We start from the raw sequence: 19712 nt of genomic DNA, 5'->3' as shown, positions 1-19712 counted from the left end.
CGTATGAGATGGCATGAAAACGATGATGTTGGTTGTCCAGGAGAAAAGCACATACCTTGGCCTTGTCAGCATCCCCATATCCAGCATCACGGGCCGGCAGTTTGTGGAGCAGTGGTACCCGGTCATACAGTCCAGCGTGTTGGCCAAGAGCGGCGGTGTGGGAAGCACCAAGGTCATCAACGCGTCGCTGCGGGTCAAATCCCGCTACCAGACCATGAACATCCTCCCCATGGAGCTCTACAAGGAGTTCGCCGAGTACATCACCAACAACTACCGAACACTGTGTGCCGTCCTGGAGCCGCTGCTGAGCGTGAAGAGCAAGGAGGAGGTGGCGTTCGCCCTGGTGCACATCCTTCAGAGCACAGGGAAGACTAAGGTAAAGCAGTGGAGCCCGATTCAGGGTTATTTCTGCTCGCAACTCCCACTTCTAATCATCGCTGTGGTGTTGATTACAAAAAGAAAGTATGTTTGTTCATGCCGCACTGAACTGCGAGTGTAATCTCTTCTCAGGAGTTCCTGTCAGACATGGCGATGTGCGAGGTGGATCGATTCATGGACCGTGAGCACTTGATCTTTCGGGAGAACACACTTGCTACAAAGGCTGTGGAAGAGTACCTCAAACTGATCGGTCACAGATACCTCAAGGAAGCTATAGGTAACCTTCCCTTTCTCTGTGCTTGCGCCTTGAACGTGAAGCGACTCGGTGCCTATATCACCGTGTGTGTTTGTGCGAACGGGTGTGTAGAGGCTGACGAAATGCGAATCATCAGTGTCAGAATAGTGCAAAGGTCACATCAGCATCTAAGAATAATGTTTTCTTAATTTGGTCACTTCACATGCTAAATGCAAAGTTCATCTTCTGCTTCTTTTCCCAGAAAAATGACTTCCTGAATGATTGCAAGACTTTGGAGCCTCCTGCAAAAAATTCTGGCTTGATTACCTCATTTGATGTTGATCTGGATGCAGTTCATTTTCATTTTTTCTTCATTTGAGTGTGTGTGTGTGCATTAGCATCTCATGATTGCAGCATTATATACAGTATATCTAATAATAAAACTTACTAAAATACATGAATGTGCATTTTTGAAAAATGTTTTCTTCTAAAATGAATTTCTTACCAGTTTTTGCTGCTGCTGCTAAAAATGTAAGTTGGGTATGAATTGTGTAAGAAATGAAGTTCTCCACAGATTTCCCAGAACATGTGGTTTGCCGCTCGACTTCTTTTATATTAGTGTATATTTTCTGAAACAGTGCTTGATGGCCGTGTGGCCTTGGGCTTTCAGGTGACTTCATTCGAGCCTTATACGAGTCTGAGGAGAACTGTGAGGTGGACCCCATGCGCGTCCCGCCGTCAGTCCTCGCCGACCACCAAGCCAACCTTCGCATGTGCTGTGAGCTGCTACTCTGCAAGATCATTAACTCCCTCTGGTCAGTTTTGCCTCCGAACACTGTATTTGTGGATGACTTATTGGTGTTTGTGTGTGTGTGATGAAGAGCCTGAGGAATGTGCAGACGTTGTGTCTGTGATTTATTGGTTATGTGCATGAAACTATAAGATGTGCATTTCTGACATGGTTTAGTGAAAGTGTGATGAAGAAAAAAACCTATAAGGTACATCAGAAAATGCAATTTATTCAAAGTAATTACAGAAAAACTGAAAATCTTCTGACACATTCACTCTGTTTTCATTCAATAAACCCTCATACATTCAATTTGACAAAACATTTACCTCACTTGTTTTGTCTGTCGAAGCGCCATCGATTTAGCTGTCAACAGCTGTGAGAATCTTTATTTGACAGCTGACCTTCATCACTTGTCTGCTCCTCCTCCTCCTGCGGTCGGTCTTGTCCTTTACGTCGGCGCTCGATCACTATAATCACCAGCGTGGAGCGCCTCTTAGAACGGTGATGAAGATCTTATTGCCAAGTTTTCCTCAGCAGTTGTTCAAAAATGAAACTTGCTTCCGTCGCAGCATCTTCCCCCGGGAGCTGAAGGAGGTCTTCGCCTCGTGGAGAGCGCGGTGCGCGGAGCGCGGGCGGGAGGACCTCGCCGACACCCTCATCAGCTCCTCCCTGTTCCTGCGCTTCATGTGCCCGGCCATCATGTCGCCGTCCCTCTTCAACCTGATGCAGGAGTACCCCGCCGAGCGCACGTCCCGCACGCTCACGCTCATCGCCAAAGTCATGCAGAACCTGGCCAGCTTCAGCAAGTCAGTTGTCCCGCTTCTCCAACCTGTCGATCCTACGACGTAAACAAAGTGTGTTCAGACTAAGACATCAAGTCGTGTGGCAGTTAGTGAAATATCGTAATTTAGCTTGACTCCCAGAGTGTTTGATGAAATCCTCTCGCGGTCGCGCTGGTTCAGTGTTTCACTGGATGTCATCAGATACTCGCTGAACCGAGCTCCCTGCAAGGAACAGACAATTAGTCAGTGAGCTGAGAAAATAAAACCGTACACCGTCTTAATCAACCAGGTTGAAAAAAACCAACAAACTTTCAATTTCAATCATCAAATGTACCTTTAAAAAAAAATTAAAAAAAATAAATATGTTTTGGTTTTGGACAAACAAATAATCAGAAGCTACTTTGGCATTTGAGCAGTTTGTCTCCATTACCTGAACACTTCGGAGGGCAGCTGCACGCGTTTGGCTGAACGTCGTAGTGAGAGTGATGAACGAAGGAGATTTTTCTGTCTCTGAAATCACGAAGGTAAATGTGGTGAGTTCATGTCAGGAGAACTGAGTTTGAATTCTTGCTTCCATTTACGTTAAATTTGCATTTGTTTGATTTTTCTGTTGGTTTGATTGATTTTCTTTGCAGTCGATGTGTGTTAGTTTAAAATCCAGCCGTTAAATTGAAAAACGAAACAATGAAACAAGTATCAGATTAGTCCATCAGAAAAACCTCAATGTTTGCAGCCTAGTCCATCAAGTTAGATCTTTTTTTTTTTCAGAGCTTTTATCTGCAGCTGTCAGCTTTCTGTAGACAAGAAGATTAAAGAGGATTTTCACTTTTGATGGAAAAGATACAGTACCTTTAAAAATTGACCATGATGATTTTTTTTTCTTTTTTTCAGGTAAAGAAAGAACTGCAGTCAGAAGTATGAGTGTGGGATAGCATGCTTTGTTAAAACCAAAGCTGGTGTTAGTCAGCGTGGGGATCCTTTAATTAAAACACTTGAAAGCAGTAGACTCATATTTTCCCTGAAAGCCAAACAAAAAAAAAGAATGAAGTGCTATGAAAGGGATGCTTATTATGAAGAAATCAACTAAATCTGCTTGTATGTGTCATTAAAATAGTAAAATTTAACCAGTTAAATTTTTAAATCAGAAAAAAATGACAAGTTGAAATAAAAATAATCTCACTCTATAATATTTTCTTTGTGAAGATCTTAAAAAAGTAAATGTCGGAAGATCAGGCGACTCTGAAGGTAAAACACAAACAATTCAAATTCCTGGCAAATTATTGATGACTGTGTGTTTATGTGTTACGAACAGCTTCGGTTTACCTTAAATAACTCCCAACAGGCATTTTCCAGGACACCACAGAGATTTATTTTACCTTCATGATTCCGTCATTCAACTGAAACATAACTGTTAGTGTGTCAGGAGAAAAAAAATGCTCAAATATTTCTTTCTTCATGGCTCAATTTTCAGCTTCACTGAGCCCAGCGTCTGGTTTTCTTTCGTGGCGTCTACAGGCTGTAATTTTCAGGAAAAGGAACAACAGCAGTTATGAAGATGCTTTAACTCTGACGGTAAACACGGTAGAGTGTGCTGCCGCATTATCAGTCAGAGGGTTAACGTGGGGATCAGATGTCTACGATTCAGCACCAATATTTCTTTGGTTTCATAGATTATAGCTATCATTAAAAAAAAAAAAAAAAAAAGTTCCCATATGAACCTAAATTGGTCCCATTTGTGTGCAGATTTGGACCCAAGGAGGAGTACATGTATTTCATGAATGAGTTCCTGGAGATGGAGTGGGCCTCCATGCAGCAGTTTCTCTACGAGATCTCCAACATGGACGCCGGCGGGAACGCCGGCGGGTTCGAGGGCTACATCGACCTGGGCAGAGAGCTGTCCATGCTGCACAGCTTACTGTGGGAAGTGATGGGCCAGCTCAGCAAGGTGGGTGAAACCACTCTCCGCACGGAGAGTCAAGAGCATGAGAGAGAATCTCGCAGCCGCGGAATAAATATTCATCTTGATGGAATTTTATGTCACACTTAAGTGCTCTGCCTTGTAATTAACTACAGTCTCTCGGTTGTTTCAGTACAATGGAAGTTGTGACCATTTCAGGCTCAGCCGCGAATTGTCTTTTAGTTTAATCTGCCTCATCAATGACATTCATCTTTTCCTGAGTGGAAGACTCACCGACTAATGAATGAAAGGAGCGCGGGACTGCGGAACATTTTCTCCATTCATTCATGTCACAAGGATACAGAGAAGCGAGAGAGTCGTGCAGATTGGTTGACACCGAGGTGATGGAGTTTCATCAAATCTATCTACGTTATCTTAATACTGTTGCACAAAATAACGAACATAAGATATCTGCAAACTAATCCTCAACCAGCTGGCACAGTCTGCGCTTCATGGGTTCTGACCGCTGCCTGCCAAACAATTTTAATGCAAAAACAGATTGACTAATCAGATTTACTATTTTTATCCACATTCAGCTGGAATTACCTCTGTAACCAGATTACGCCATACTGTATTTTACTATGTTACTAGTATGATTATATAATATCAGATTAGCGTTATTGTTTGTATTGGTTTCGTCTTCAGAATCATGTTCTTTTTTTCTACAACCAGTATCATCACATTTAAACAGTTTAATACTTAATTTTTTTTCTTTAAAATGTGACATTTAGTCAATTATTATGAGTTCAGTCCAATTATTATCTATTATTATTAATTATTATGAATTTAGTCTGATGTTTTTTTTGGATTTTTCTGGACCTTCTGGAAGTTTTTGCTTCATGTTTACTCTGCAACGTGTTTTGACATCCAGAACTTTGATCACCAAATATCAGCTTTTTATAGCGTTTCTCAAATGCAGATGACCAAACAACCCTGGACTCTCCCAGAATGCACCTCAGGCTGTGTGCTCTGGTAAACAAGCTGCTTTCCACCACGTCGCACCGTTACACGGCACACGCTTTCAGCGGGGGATTCCTCAGGTCTTCTGAGCTGCGAGAAAAACACTTTCATTTCATTCACCTTCAGGCAAACTTGGCGCTACTAAGTAGCTGCTTTTAACTAATCTTGTCAATTGCTTCCGCTTCACAAGTTGCTTTACGGCGAAACAGGAACACAGGATGGAGGGAGGTTAAAGAGCAACACATATATCAAAATGTGATTTAGGAAGTGGCCATGCAGTATGTTATGGAGGTGGTGAATTCGCAGTGTGTATTTTTGGTTTATTGTCTTTTTATCCTATTTTTCGTGGATTTCCTGAAAATCAAAAACCCGTCTGTCCCGCAGGACGCCATCCTCAAGCTCGGCCCTCTGCCGCGGCTGCTGAACGACATCAGCGTGGCGCTGAGGAACCCGCAGCTCCACATGCCCACGAACCACCAACCCGACCGGCCAAAGGACCGACTCTTCTCCCGCCCGTCCTTCAACCGTCTCATGTCCTCTGACTTCCAAAGCCTTATGATGCGCGACTTGAACAGGTATCGTCCGGCTGGCTGGTTTCCCCTGCCGTTTATTTTCCTCTCCTTGTTGTTGCACATCCTCAAAGCGGAGCGGGTCCCTGCTGGGCGCCATGCATGGTCACGGGAGCCGACCGAACCCGCAGAAAGATGAGGAATGCCGTTTCACGCAGGTGCAATTAGCAGTAATGCATGAAAAAAAGGCCAAGGATACACAAGAAGTGAGAGTTCAGTCGCCCAGAACAACACGGGTTTACTTCTAAGAGCCCATAATGCCGATGCTGATGTACCTCTTTAGGCTTTTAAAGTATTTTATCAATCAGTAATTGCCGGTGCCATCTGTTCCCAGACTCCCTCACCCAAACCTCTTGCTCTGTGCTTTAATTCATGTCAGCACTCTGCTTATTGCCAAGAGACGGTTGCTCCATTACTGCCTGGTTAAAGAACTCTTTAAGTAAGATGAATCCCAGCAGCATTATCAAAGGACTCCACTGCACCTGCTTCGTGTTCGCGGCGATCCGCTCCTTCCAAATATATTTTGGGGAGAAAATCCGCAGCGGTACACATGCGATGGACTGAGAATGAGTGGAAAATGCTGCAGGCAGGACAGAGATGAAACATCTGGTGGTTTAAACCAACACCTGGGGTGTCACACCTCGAGTGACTGACAGGATGCAGTCGGAGTTTGTTGGTGAAGCCTCTCCCTGTTCGCTCGTTGCAGCTCCATCGACATCTCCCGCCTGCCGTCTCCCACGACCGGCGTGTCGGCGGTGGAGTCGCTCTCCTCCAACCTGAACATGAGGCGCCACGCCGAACGGGACCTCCGCTCATCCAGGGAAGTTTTCTACGTGACCCGGCCGCCGCTGGCCCGGTCGAGCCCCGCCTACTGCACCAGCAGCTCGGACATCACAGAGCCGGACCCCAAGGTACACACACACACACACACACACACACACACACACACACACACACACACACACACACACACACACACACACACACACACACACACACACACACACACACACTCAGGTGAATGATAAAGAATGGTGGAACTCTTGTAATTCTAATAGATGATGGCATATTGAAAAAAATAGAATAAGGAAAAAAGTAATTAGGTAGATAATTAAAACAATCAATCATAGGAACAACCAAAATGACAAAATGGTGAAATCCATTACATGAGTTAATATTTACTTCAGAGCTCCATCTGATCAAAACACTGCAGTTATATTTATCATTTGATGTTTTTTCTAATTTCCTCCCTGGTGCTGCACGGGGGTGTCCCAAATATTTTGAGAAGCATTTTGTAATAATGGATCCTGGGGGCGTTCACAGTTTTATACTTTGTGAGAAAAGGATATAAGATTTAGATGGTAGGAGAGCGATTCACACAAGAAAAAATAAAGTCAGATCAACATGAACTGACTGAGTTTAATGAAAGCCTCAGTCTTTTCAGATTAATGCTTTCTGTCCTGAGCCCCAGTCAGTCCAAATGGGAAATCCTCACATTCAAAATAAAGCTACTCAGTTTGAAAGGATATATTCCACATTACAGTTACAGTGCAGAAATGATTTTTTATTTCTTTTTGGGTGAGAATTGAAATAGTTATCCTCAAAAATCTTTCAGGAAAAATGCATTAAATTAACAAGTATTTGTGTATTTTATAAATGAGCCTCTTGGCTCTTACTCTCTTGCGTCCTCAGGTCCACAGTGTAAACAAAAGCGTGTCCATGATGGACCTCCAGGACTCTCGGATGAACAGCATCTCCAACCTGAACTCGGTGGGCGACATGCTCACCTCCTCTCAAGCCTCCATCGCCGGGCTGGGCCACAGCTTCGGGAACCTCGGCGCTCCTCTCCGCATGGGGGGCCATATGCCGGCAGGTTCGGCCGGCTCCGGCCTGAGACTGAGCCAGATGGGCCACGTCGGGGGGCCCACCGAGTCCATCTCCCAGCAACAGCAGCAGGCGGCGGCCGCCATGAACTTCCCCCTGTCTTTCCAGAACCCGCTATTCCATCTGGCCGCCCAGAACTCCCCGGCCCAGGCCCAGCCCCCGCCGCCCCTCCTCCTCGCCCCCGAGCCTGAGAATGGCCACCACGACTACGCGCCGGCCTTTGGCAACAGCGCCTTCTCCCGCAGCGAGGACTTGTCCGCCCTGCGGTCGCAGAGCAGCCTGGTGCAGCCCAGCATCGTCCACTCGCACAGCTACAGCGACGACTTCACCCGGCAGAACCAGAGCAACGACTACGCCTGGCACCAGCTGTCCCTGCAGGTGCAGGTAGGGGTCTCTCTCTCCCATCAGGAACATAAGATCTGCTTCAAAGTATTTTTTTTTTTTTTTGCAAAGGATTAATTTACTGTTCAGAGACGTGTGACTGCTGTGGTGAACCGGCAGCATTTAAGCACCGACAGCCTTCATCCTGAAGATGGCTGCTCCTCATCACGGTACCTGATGGAGCCTGGGGCTTCTCTCACAGCTGCGCCGGTTCATTTCCTCTCTTTTAGCGGCACTCAGAGGGGTATTTAGCGTCCCAGAAATAATCCGGGCTTAACCCGATCGGTCGTCTTGCTTCAAATTTATCATATTTTTGTGTGTGAGTCAACTTGTAAAAACGCTTCCGTCCCCGGCTTCTTTCACACTGCCAAAAGTGTGGTTAGAATCAAAGTGTGGTGACGCCTGTCCTAATTGGGAAGACTAATGAAGCCGATGAAGTCCACTGTCTCTTTATCTCCTATTGATCCATTTAGTGCCTCATTTCACAATAAGCTGAAGGAGCAGCGACTTTTTAAATTAACTCAACTCAAAGCCAAGGTGATTTCCATTAATCACAGATATTGCATTGATTTTATCTTTTGTAAATGTGGAAAAAAAAAAAATCTCTATGTTGAAAGTGCACCACTTCTATGGGAATTTAGATCATCGTCGTTATCTATTCAACTCCATGTTGAACCATTCGACCATGAGTCAGGCAGAGTGATTAATACAGTCCTAATGAGCTAAACTGAACCACAGAGAAGCGGAATGTTTTCAGAACGTTTTTAGTCTTATTTTACCTTCATTCTAACGCTCAAACAGAATCACACACATCTCAGACCATCATTTAAAACTCACAAGCTGGGTCAGCTGTTGTCAGTGCGTTATTGTTCGCGTTGCTGAATATAAAGTGGGATTTCTCAGATACAACCGGAAAGAAATCCCAACAAACTGAATGGATTTGTAGAAAACAGAAGTGAAGATCTTCCCTCCATGGCTCCATGAACAGATACTGGTTTATCGATCGATTGCGATCGCGACAGTAAATTTCATTAATTTTAAATTTCATCATCGTTGCGTCCTTCCTGCAGCGTTGTATTGATCGATACGCAGGTAAAGAAAGAAATGAAATGTTTACAAAAATCATCCTCAGCTGCATGATATGCAAATGCATGACACGGCCTCTTGTTATCCGACACATAAATTGCTCGTCGTTTCAACATGCCGTCGGTCAAAAGGCCAGAAAGAAGAGTCAGGGCCGCTGAGGATGATGGTCAGACTGAATCATCCGAGTTTTAACTGTCGAGTAGAGGAGAAGATACTTTATTTGTTCCCCGGGGGGGGGAAGATTCAAGGTGTCCAGCAGCTCACAGTCTAATAATAAAATCACAGTTACATCATGATAGCAGCTCAAGATGAATAAGTAACTAATATGCAATTTAAAAAACAAGGGATTCAGTAATAACTTAAATGAGTAGCAAGAATATTGAACTAAGTGAAGCATAAGACGTGACTGTCTGACGGCCGGGGGACAGTATGTCATTTTTAGAGCGTCCAAACTGAAGATAGTCAATCAAGCCTTTTAACCACAGGAAGAAGTCTGTCCTCTTAAACTTCAGTTCAATCATATATTTTATCTAAATGACATTTTTGCTTATTTGAGAAACAAAATTAGAATTTTGCGTAACTTTTTATTTGAGACAGCGTATAATGAATTTTCACTGAACCTTTTCACTGAAGCTGCACATCTACTGCTCAATAAATTCAATTTGCCTGGTTAAATCGTGCTGTCAAGTAGCCTTCAGCTATTTCTGTCGGTCTGCGTGGGACCTAATGGAACAAACATCACACTCCTGCCTCAGACAGGACGGTCCTTTACGAATTAATTATCAGCCTATCTGTCTGTACATTTATGCGAACAGACGCAGCCGAATGTTTGTTTCTGACCGGTGCAGCGCCGTCAGGCTGACAGAGGCCGCTCTGCTGAAACCCGCAAACATGTAACTGCAAAAACATGGTGGGAGGGAGGGAGAAGGAGGTGGGCTGCTTCCTTGAATATCTGGTTGATGTTCACACATATGGAGCACATATTAAGAGCATTAAAATAAAAAGAAATCACCTTTTGTGCTCAGAACCTGTGTATCTTCACCGCTTTTTATCCCTCAGCGTTTAGTTTTTAGAGCAAACCTAAAGAGGCAGATTATCCTCTGTGGTGACACCTGAAGGGAGCAGCAGAGCGATATTGAAAGCCGCCGCTCATAAAATCTGCATGCCTCATGTATTTTAATGTGAGAACACCTCTCAGTGTAACTATGACACTGAAAACCATTTCTGACGCTTTCGCCTGAGCATGTCAGGATGGAAGGCACAACTCTGCAAACGTACATTTTGCAAACGTTCAGCACGTTTGCACGGCGTTTCATTGCAGGACAACTTCATCAAAATGTTGCATTTATCATGTCAGCCTCTCTCCGCACACTGACATTCACAGCGACGGGCTATTTGTGGACTGTGGGTGGAAGCTAAAGTCGGCAGGAATACACATATGGAGAACATGCAAACTTGGCACAGGAAGATAAGAACTGGGGATTTCTTCACACTGACCTGGAAGTGCTTCCCACTGCTCCACTGTGCAGATTAAGAAGCTTCAATTTTGACTGATAAAACGTCAACGTCAGAGTTTCTGCAGGTGGATTTTGTCGCGAGTTCTCTTGCAACTTCAGTGCATCGTAAGCTCACAGGCGGCTCAGTTTGATTCCAAGTTATTGTGTCTGTATTTTCTGCATTTTTCACAGTTTTGTGTCTCAAATTAACTGCAAGTCTTCGGTGTCCCAGTGGGACCGGGGCTTACTCACTGTCAGGCATCTGTTTCTTATAATTCAAGTCACTGCATGTAGAATTCCTGTGATTCTAATCACATCAAACAATCCAGATGATACATTTTCTTGTTTGAAGAAGTAGAGAACTGTACAAATCTGGTGGAATTTATTCAGAGCCGTGCATGTTGCTGTCGTTGGTCTCAGTGGGGAAGTCTTGTCTGCCTGTGTGTCTAATTGGATTTTGCTGGTGGGGGCATCAGAGTGGGGGTGTCGCTGGCTTTCAGTAAATGTTTGCTTTATTTCCCCTCCTCCTCTCAGGAGTCTCTCCAGAATCAGCACCTGATGGGAGTCACCTCCCAGACCGGCACGGGCACGGGCACGCCCGCCTCCCTCGCCACGCCGCCGACCACCGTCCACCCCGTGCGCCAGGCGTCCATGGCCGCGGCGCACCTCAAGTCCCAGCGCTCCATCAACATCCCGGCCACCGCCACCCCGCCGAAGGCTCGCCCGCAGAGCAGGAACCTCCTCCTCGGCTCCTCCGACGCCAGCTTCGGCGGCGGCCAGTCCAAACTGCGCCAGGCTCAGCAGGCGTCGCAGCAGCACGCCCAGCCGCCGCCGCCGCCGCAGCAGCAGGACGGTCAGACGTCGGTGACCGACAGTCCGGCTCCGGGGCTCCCGTACCAGACCAGCTCCGCCAAAGAGAACCAGGGCCCCAACGCCGCGGCGGAGGAGTCGACGGACACCCCCACCAAGAGCACCAAGAAGTCCCAGCAGGCGCAGCTGCAGCCGCCGCAGCAGCATCTGCTCAAACCAGTCGTCAATAAACAGGTCGGTCCAGCTGAGTGGAGGAACCGTGTAAAAAAAAAAAGAAAGAAAAAAAGACTGAAACCACTCGTCTGCTGCTGTTTCAGGGTTCTCAGTCGACTCTGAGCACCCCGGCCATGAACGAGCGGACGGTGGCCTGGGTGTCCAACATGCCGCATCTCTCTGCGGACATCGAGAGCCTCCGGCCGGACCGCGAGGGCCAGCTGAAGGAGTACTCCAAGAGTATGGACGAGTCACGGCTGGAAAGGGTCAGTACTCTTTTTACATCCTCACACACAGACAATATGCAAGGAGGACTTTCTGTGTCTAGATTTCGCCTTTCAGTGGATGAATTTGAATGCAAGCCGTGAAAACGGAACTCCATATAGATGCAGATTCAACCCTCAGCGTGTTGTTTAAATAACGAGAAATAATTGCAGTTATTTTATTCTAATATGAGGTTTTAACCGAAACACACTCATGTGTTCCAAACGCCCATTAATGCAGACAGCTGTACGTCCATCTGCCCGGATACATACATACAGCTCATCTCCCCATCTGCAGTTATGTTACCCTCTCAAACCACTTCAGCTTTAATGCACAGCAAGTGCTGATTATAACGTCCTGGAAAAAAAAAAAACAGCTAAACATACATGTTCCGCTTGGTCTGTTTATTGTACAAACTATTCATCAGCTTCATTTCCTCATCCTATACCAGGAGTATTGAAGCACAGCCACTTTTTTTTTTTAAAAATCTGTATACCGAGCGCAGTCTTCATCATGCAAAGCTTTTCTCTGCTGGATCTGTGCTGCAGTAATACCAGTTCATCTGCTTTATCCATCCATTATGCCGGGACTCCCAACAAAATTGTCAGGCAGAGCCTGCTTGCATTTTCTCTAATAATTCACTCCCACTCTCCCTGGTAAGGAGCGGTTAAGTGCTTATTAGAAATGAAATAGGTGTTTGCACATTTAAGCTGAACTCAGACGGGATGCTGCTCGGTCTGCACTCTTTTCCAAGTAGCTGCCTGGCTGTGCAGGGGAATGTTATCCACTCCAGAGTTTTTGTGAACTTCTGTTTTGGTGGCAGTTCGGGGTCAAACAATTGATGTCAGTGCAGTATTCATTCAATATACTAAAAAAAAAAAAAAAAAAAAACTAAAAAGAAAATATGTTTGCAAAGCACATTGACTTTTAACCTACAGCAAAGAAAACTCCTTTAAATTCAATTTGAAAACTATTATGGAAAAGTTATGCGTGCACAGAAGCAAAAGCAACAGAGGAGCGCTTCGACAAAAACCAGTTATTTTGACCGATTTTCAATTAGCCTGTATGTGGATTGCAATTGTTGTTACAATTATGGTTTTGCACTAATGACTGTCTTATAAATTCCATTATTTTGTTTTGACCTGGAATGTCCCCAATGAATGAATATTTAATCCAATTTAATCTTTATGTGCAAGAGCTTAAAAACAAATGTACTCGCATGAACTAAAAAGACACATTTTTTTGAAAATCTTGTAATCTTGCATGTGTGCATGTAGACATGCCTGCACGCTCGACGCTCTCTGCACAAACACTGACATGCCTCCACCAGAGGCGGATTATGCATGCAGCCCAGAGACGACGAGAATAAAGTGACTTTCTCAAATTCCCCATTCAGGTAAAAGAATACGAAGAAGAGATTCATTCGTTGAAGGAGCGCCTGAAGATGTCGCACCGTAAGCTTGAGGAGTACGAGCAGAGACTTATGACGCAGGAGCAGCAGACTAACAAGATCCTGCAGCAGTACCAGAACCGACTGGAGGACAGCGAGCGCCGCCTCAAGCAGCAGCAGCTGGAAAAAGACACCCAAATCAAAGGCATCATCAACAGGTGATTAGAGTTCAGGCTGGAGACCCGGCGCAGACGAGGCCCACGCCTCTGCTCGCGCTGCAAACGTGCTTTGAAAGTTGCAGTCCGGTTCATGAATAACGCTGTTGTTTTTAAATCCATGCCTTTTAATCATGACGACATCTCATCTGTAATGAGCTACGGTTTTAAATAGGTTGCATTTTGCGGTTGCATGAAAATTTTGCAGCTGCAAAAGCAAAAAAAAAAAAAAATGAAATTCAGACAAATATTTAGCACACAGGAGAATAAAAATGTGCAGCAGATTCACTAACTTTCAAAAAATTACCTGAATTTAACAAGATTTGTGCTGAAACCAGGATGCATTGTGCACCGGATCAGTATTTGTGTGTAGAAACCAAACGGAACTCTCACCTGAAAGCCTCGGTCCCAAATATTTGAACACAGATAAACCAGGAACTGTGTGCCCGTTATTATGCTAAGCTGTTGACTTTCTGGCTGTAGCTTATTGCAAAAAGGAAAAAGTCTATTCTGAAAATAACAAAATTCCATCCATCTTAATTCACAAATCGGAAAAAAAAATCCACCTGTGAATTACGACTGATCGCACACAGATTTAGACAGAATAAATAAAGTCACCGGTCCAAAATTCTGTTGTCCTACTGCAGCGCTGGGTGACAAATCTGACTTCTAGCCCTCTGCAGTTTTAAAAGCTAAAGAAAATCACGACAGTGCTAATTTTTAATCGTTGAAGTTTAATACTGTGCAGTAAACATACGCTTAGAAAACAAACCATTCCATATGTCTTGTGTATCATTTTTTCCATAGATTAAAGAAAACAGCAGACAAGTTTCAGTAAATCACTTTTATTTCTATCATCTTGTTTCACTTTCTTCTTAGTTTAAAAATTACAGAATTTCTGCCCTTCCAAAGTAAAAACTAAGAAGTTGCTGCACTCATCAATACATCAGTCACCCACAGCAGCAGAAACGGCAGTTTAACATGATGTAAAACAGAAATGAAAGTGAAAATGTGTCCTCCTTCTTCCAGTACATGCAGTTTTAAAATCATAAAACTGTGCATTTTCAAGTAAGTAACACTATAAAAATAACACTGTAAAAACTCATTTCCTAGCGATAATTTTTTTTCTTTTTTCTTTTTATCAAGCTGATTAGATTTGTATAAATCTGAAGAGAGGACGATTGTTTTTAAAGATCCCAAGTAAATCAAAAGTCCGTCATCCTGTGAGAGGCTGAAAACTGGCCGGTCAGATGTGGACTCAGGAGACCTGAATCATAGAAGACACTTCACGGATATAAATGCCAAAGTCATCAGCACTTAATCAGCCCTTTTTTTTTTAAAAAAGAATATTTTAAATATTTGGAGAAAAAAAAACAGAGGCAGAAGAGGTAGCACTTGAAGGAAATGTCAATTGGAACGCAGTGGGGTTTCTACCTGATGAAGAGATTCTCATTTCTTTCCGCAGTCGAATCTCATTCTGCCCGGTAGAAATCCTGCTGAACGACGGGCGCAACACTCCACTATCCTGCACACACTCATTTCACAGACTTCCTTGTTCCCAGAGAGCTGAATGTGAACTTCTGACGGCAGTTCCCATCCAGCCTCTGGGCGCTCTGAGAGTAGCTCAGTGCGCCCGCCAACACGCCAGGACCTTAATATCATCGTATGGCCGCATAATCCTACAGTCAATCTGGAAGAACACCGGCTTCATTAATTCTATTTTTGTCAACCGGTATGTTTGTTTCTATTTCCCTGTTGTCAGACTCATGGCTGTGGAAGATGAGCTGAGAGGGGGTGCCATTCCTGATATTAAGCCTCGAATCCTCACAGACCAGGTTTGTGCCTGTGTCTACATCTTTTATCATCCCTATTCGCTAAGCCAGTCATGTCCTAAAACAGTTTGCTTCATTCTTGCATCACATCCAGAGCAGGGGCTTGGAGGTTGGGGGGGTGGAGGAGGGTGGTGGTGGGGTGGGGTGGGGGTGGTGGGGGTGGGGGGGGGGGGGGGGGGGGGGGGGGAGTATGCAGCTTTCATACACATCACCAGCTCCCATCTTTCAAAAACTACATTTATGTCACGTCTGAAATCGCATTCTGCACCATTCACCGCACACGATAGATATTTAAAAATAAGGAGCTGGATCTGTGTGCAGAGGCTAATCCGGGTCTGTCTCTGTGAAGGAATAGCAAGACCTCAACACGGAAACCGAGCGTTATTTATCACCGAGAGCTTTTCATTATGCCATAGGAGGCATTCGGCATTAGAAAAACCTTGACTGTGACTCACCGGCAGCGTCACAGTAATTCTTCGGGGCTCGGGCTCCATGAATGCACCATGTGGGCTGAATTGTGACGCAGGTGAAGAGGCTGCGCCGAAATAACTCGGGAGAAACATTTGCTATCCTTGAGCTGTGCCGTCGCCTCCTTCTTCTCCCACCACAGACTCTCAGAATCTGGAGTGAAAGAGCCTCGTAAAAACACACTGACCATATATAGAAATGTCTCGAGACTGTAACTGTTGTTGCACCAGACTTCACAAACAAACGGGCGAGTGATGAGAATAAGAGTCCCGCCGCGTCTGAGCGGGATTATTCTGCAAGCTGCAGTTTTTGGCTCAGAGAACCCGAAACGCTCTCACGCCGAGTGTTACAGTTGTTGAGGCTGAGGAGCGTCAAAGTGTTGAGAAATGTTATTCCTTCAGAGATGAACGGCGTTGTTGATTACTGCATCTCCTCCAGACGAATCAAGCTAAGGCGATAATTGAGCGCAGTTATTTGCCTTCTTGCCAGGATTTAAGGAGCAGATTGTAAAGTCTGTGCAGTAAATGTGAAGCTGCAGCCCGGATGACGCTCTGTTTGCTTTTTTTGCACGATCTGCCAGGGAAAAAAAAAAAAAGCTACAACAGCTGATCAGGCTGTGTTTTAAAGGTAATAACAGCCGCTGTCCTGCCCCTGATTCTTATCCCAGTTGTGGTTCAGTTCTGACAAAGGAACCGAATTGAGGGTTTTGTGTCGGACTATTTTTCAGAGCTGTCATCTTCTTAACTGGTCGCTTTGCAGAGGCTTTCAGCTAATAGTGTCCAGTTTTGCCCAAATTCAGGACTGAATCCTCTGAAGATGCACTTTATTACATTGTGGCCTTTAAAATAATAACACAGGTCCTATTTTTAAATTGCCCACTATAAAAAAATCAGAAGCTGCATTGGGCAGGATGCACTTTACGTTTATCTGCAGTAATATATTTAGAGTACTTATATAACATTCACTTTGGTTAAATATCTTTGTATTTTATCAAAAGATTTCCTGAATTGAACAGACTGTGATGCTGCTTTTATTTATGAGATGCAGCATGAAACCAGCCGACCATGCATCGCTGCATCCTCCTGCATCTGCCGTCTGCCAGACGTGCAAGAACACAGTCCATTTAAATATTCGGCATCCAGCATATTCAGCTTCTAGTTTTGGAGCGCTGCGTTACATGCAGTACTTTGGCCAGATTTGTATGCACAGCCAGTATTTTGAATATATCCATTGTTTGGATTTACTATTGCATCATGAAATACTGCTCGTGTTGCTTAGCAACCTTGAAAGCAGCTTCGCATGACACAGGAGGAACCTGACAAAAAAAAAAGAAAAAAAAAAGATTAGATCTCGTTCCACTCTCCTTTTCTGAACATTTATATTGTTACGGTGGAGATAACGGCGAACGCAGCACACGCTGGGATGGATTTGGCTGCAGATCACCAGAAATGGTGCGTTCGTACAGGTGGAAACTCCCACTCCTGAGTTCTGAGAATTCGAATGAATGCAAGTGCATCCCTGGAAAAGTTGCAAAACCTACGCGGCTACTCAGCTTCACATTTACTACACAGATCTGAAAAGTGGCGACTGACTTCTAAATGGAGAAAAGAAGTAATTCCGGCTATTTTCTCTCCCTGTAGTCGATCAGCCAGGGCTACGGCGCCCTCCCGGGATCCTGACTGCGGTTTCCCAAGTGACCAGAATTCATGATGGTCACTCGGGTGTGATCCAACAGATTCAGATCTTTCTACAAAAACAAAACGTCCATCGAGGCAAATCTACAGTGGATCCAGCTGGACTACTGGAGGTGCCATCTCACCACCCCAAAAAACATAAAAAACTTTGCACATATTCAAACTTAGCCTGTACCAGAACTTGACAATCAGCTTAGCGCGAGGACCAATGTGTGACGTGAATCTCCTGCACATGCTGACTGAAACACGAGCCAGTGCCACCAGGAGTGGCCTGATGGGTTTCTCTCATCGATTGGAAACAGTGACATGAGGTGCTGTCGTGACTTTTCCCTGCTATAAGCAGCAGAATTGCTCCTCACCTAAACGGCTGCAAACAAATGTTTAAAAAAAAGAAGAAGAAGAAAAAGGCTTTGTTAAAAAGCACAAAATCCCCTCATGGCATCGGTGGCGCCTGATAACCATCCGCCGCAGCCGCCTGTGTCAAAGGGCCAAAGCGAAGGTTTCACCATTTCACTCTTGACTCAGTCACACATTCACACCGTCAAGATGTAGGATTTTTACATCTTTTCTACTTCAGCCATCTCATCTGAGAAGATGCCAAACGAGTTTTACAATCAACTTCCGAGTACAATCTGACTCCTGCGGTTGGTGTTCCCTCTTCCTTCGGCACACAGTGTAGAGGTTTGACTTGGAGTGTATAGAAGAATTTCCTACATCTACCAAGCCTTTTTTTTTTTTTTTTTAACAATGGAAAACTCTTTTCAAAAATAAACTTAACATTCAAATATGTTTTCTTGACTTTGTAACGATATTAATAATGGAAATATTTATGATCATTTGAGTCACATTTCAAAACAGTGATACAAAGTGCTTCTTCAGTAACATTAAAACGACATTAAAGAACAACATCAGGGAAATAAATGTTGAGAACGATCGGAAGGGGCCACTCCATCAATTTCTGCTTATAAACTCTGTTTTCTGCAGCACAGGATTTGATACTGAAACATATTTTTTATCTTTTAAGTGGAATTCCGTGGTGCATCCAAAGCCAGATGAACAGAAGAAGAATACTCTCAGGGCTTTTAACTTCTTCGCTATGTACAGACAAACATTAGCAGAGTGTCTGCAAAGAGGCGTTCAAGTGCAGCGATTACCGTGGGTGAGTGCAGCGACGTCAAACGGGGGGGAAACAGACTTGGTGCTTTCAGCAGTCTGGCTGTCTTTTAACAGTTAATAAAGCACGTGATAGAAAAACAAACAAACAGATAATATGATCAGGACAGTCGCAGGGAGGTACAGGCGGACTAAGTAGAGACAGCAGCGTTCCCCTCCCACATTCAGACGCTTCCTTTCTTTCTTCTATTCGGTTAGTCTTGAACTTTTCACAACAGATAATACAGAAATATCACAACATGTTTTTTATACGTCCCCTAAAATCTGAGCAGATCTAAAACGCAGATGACACTAGTTCATTAAAAAATAAGTAATTTATCACTGATATCTATCAAACATCATATATTTAATTATTATTTGTTTGTTAGACCTTTTCTACAAGAAAAAAAAAATCAGATTGCAAATCAATACAAAACTTAGTGAAACTGAAACTGAAAGGAGATTTTATCACACTTGATGTCCTGAAAGTCTCTGCACATCAGGCGCATTTACCAAACTAAGCTGCTGGAGTGTTTCTCTCTTCTGCTTTTATTTCACTCAGCCGCCACAAATTTGTGAAGCAATTTCCAAAATATGTCACAACATAAGCAGGGGTCTGCAATTTTCTCCCTTTTTTTCTGTTAAAAAGAAAAAATGATGTGCAGGAGTACCAAACCCATCTTGTAGCTTCTCCACTCGGTTTCTGTGAATTATAAAATGTGATGAACAGAGAAAAGAAGCTAAAGCATGTCGGTCTGCGCTTTTTCCAGATCTGAGTCCTGATCCACTCTGATTTTTTGAATTCCATTTTAGTGTTTGTTTTCACAAGTCTTGCACATTTTGACCAAATGTCAGGCCAACTTCAGGTGATTTTTGATCCAAAATTCCTGTGATGTTCCTGCAAAATACTGAAAATACAAATTCAGTGTGAGTCCAAGTTACATTTTCAGATAATCTTCAAAATTTTGCCACATTTATCCATCTCTAACATAAAGTTATAGCAGCCCCATGAAATGCAGACTTAATGGGAGACATGGAATTGCATTTTATTTCAAGTAAATTAAAAAAAAAATCTGTGTTTCTGACAGCTGAGGAATGAACACTACAAGCTAGAGGTATAGAGATTGTTAATTTTAATAATCACACATGAAAAATG

At 44.0% G+C, this 19712-nt stretch overlaps 1 protein-coding gene and 1 long non-coding RNA gene across 4 annotated transcripts in view; one reads left to right on the top strand and one right to left on the bottom strand.

Annotated features, from left to right (window-relative positions):
* LOC115409770 (ras/Rap GTPase-activating protein SynGAP-like) overlaps positions 1-17468 on the top strand; it is a 39196-nt gene extending 21728 nt beyond the window's left edge. For 2 of the 3 annotated variants that reach the window (XM_030121046.1, XM_030121045.1), the window contains exons 9-21: positions 41-376; positions 511-655; positions 1284-1428; positions 1973-2209; positions 3929-4130; positions 5487-5677; positions 6378-6582; positions 7364-7939; positions 11053-11562; positions 11646-11807; positions 13202-13413; positions 15173-15245; positions 17351-17468. In XM_030121046.1, the coding sequence (XP_029976906.1) occupies positions 41-376; positions 511-655; positions 1284-1428; positions 1973-2209; positions 3929-4130; positions 5487-5677; positions 6378-6582; positions 7364-7939; positions 11053-11562; positions 11646-11807; positions 13202-13413; positions 15173-15245; positions 17351-17389 (3033 nt within the window). In that variant the 3' untranslated portion in view covers positions 17390-17468. The remainder of the gene's footprint in view (positions 1-40; positions 377-510; positions 656-1283; positions 1429-1972; positions 2210-3928; positions 4131-5486; positions 5678-6377; positions 6583-7363; positions 7940-11052; positions 11563-11645; positions 11808-13201; positions 13414-15172; positions 15246-17350) is intronic. The other variant, XM_030121047.1, reaches the window with a different exon arrangement.
* Positions 8524-18064, bottom strand: LOC115409773 (uncharacterized). Its single transcript, XR_003934018.1, has 3 exons — positions 17926-18064; positions 17829-17836; positions 8524-8539 (listed from the first exon to the last, which is right to left on the bottom strand). It is a non-coding gene; the product is annotated as an uncharacterized LOC115409773 (long non-coding RNA).
* Positions 18065-19712: the final 1648 nt, after the last annotated feature.

This window comes from Salarias fasciatus, chromosome 22, assembly GCF_902148845.1.
Source record: "Salarias fasciatus chromosome 22, fSalaFa1.1, whole genome shotgun sequence".
Classification (NCBI taxonomy): Eukaryota; Metazoa; Chordata; class Actinopteri; order Blenniiformes; family Blenniidae; genus Salarias; species Salarias fasciatus.
This window is presented reverse-complemented; position numbering and strand designations above follow the sequence as displayed.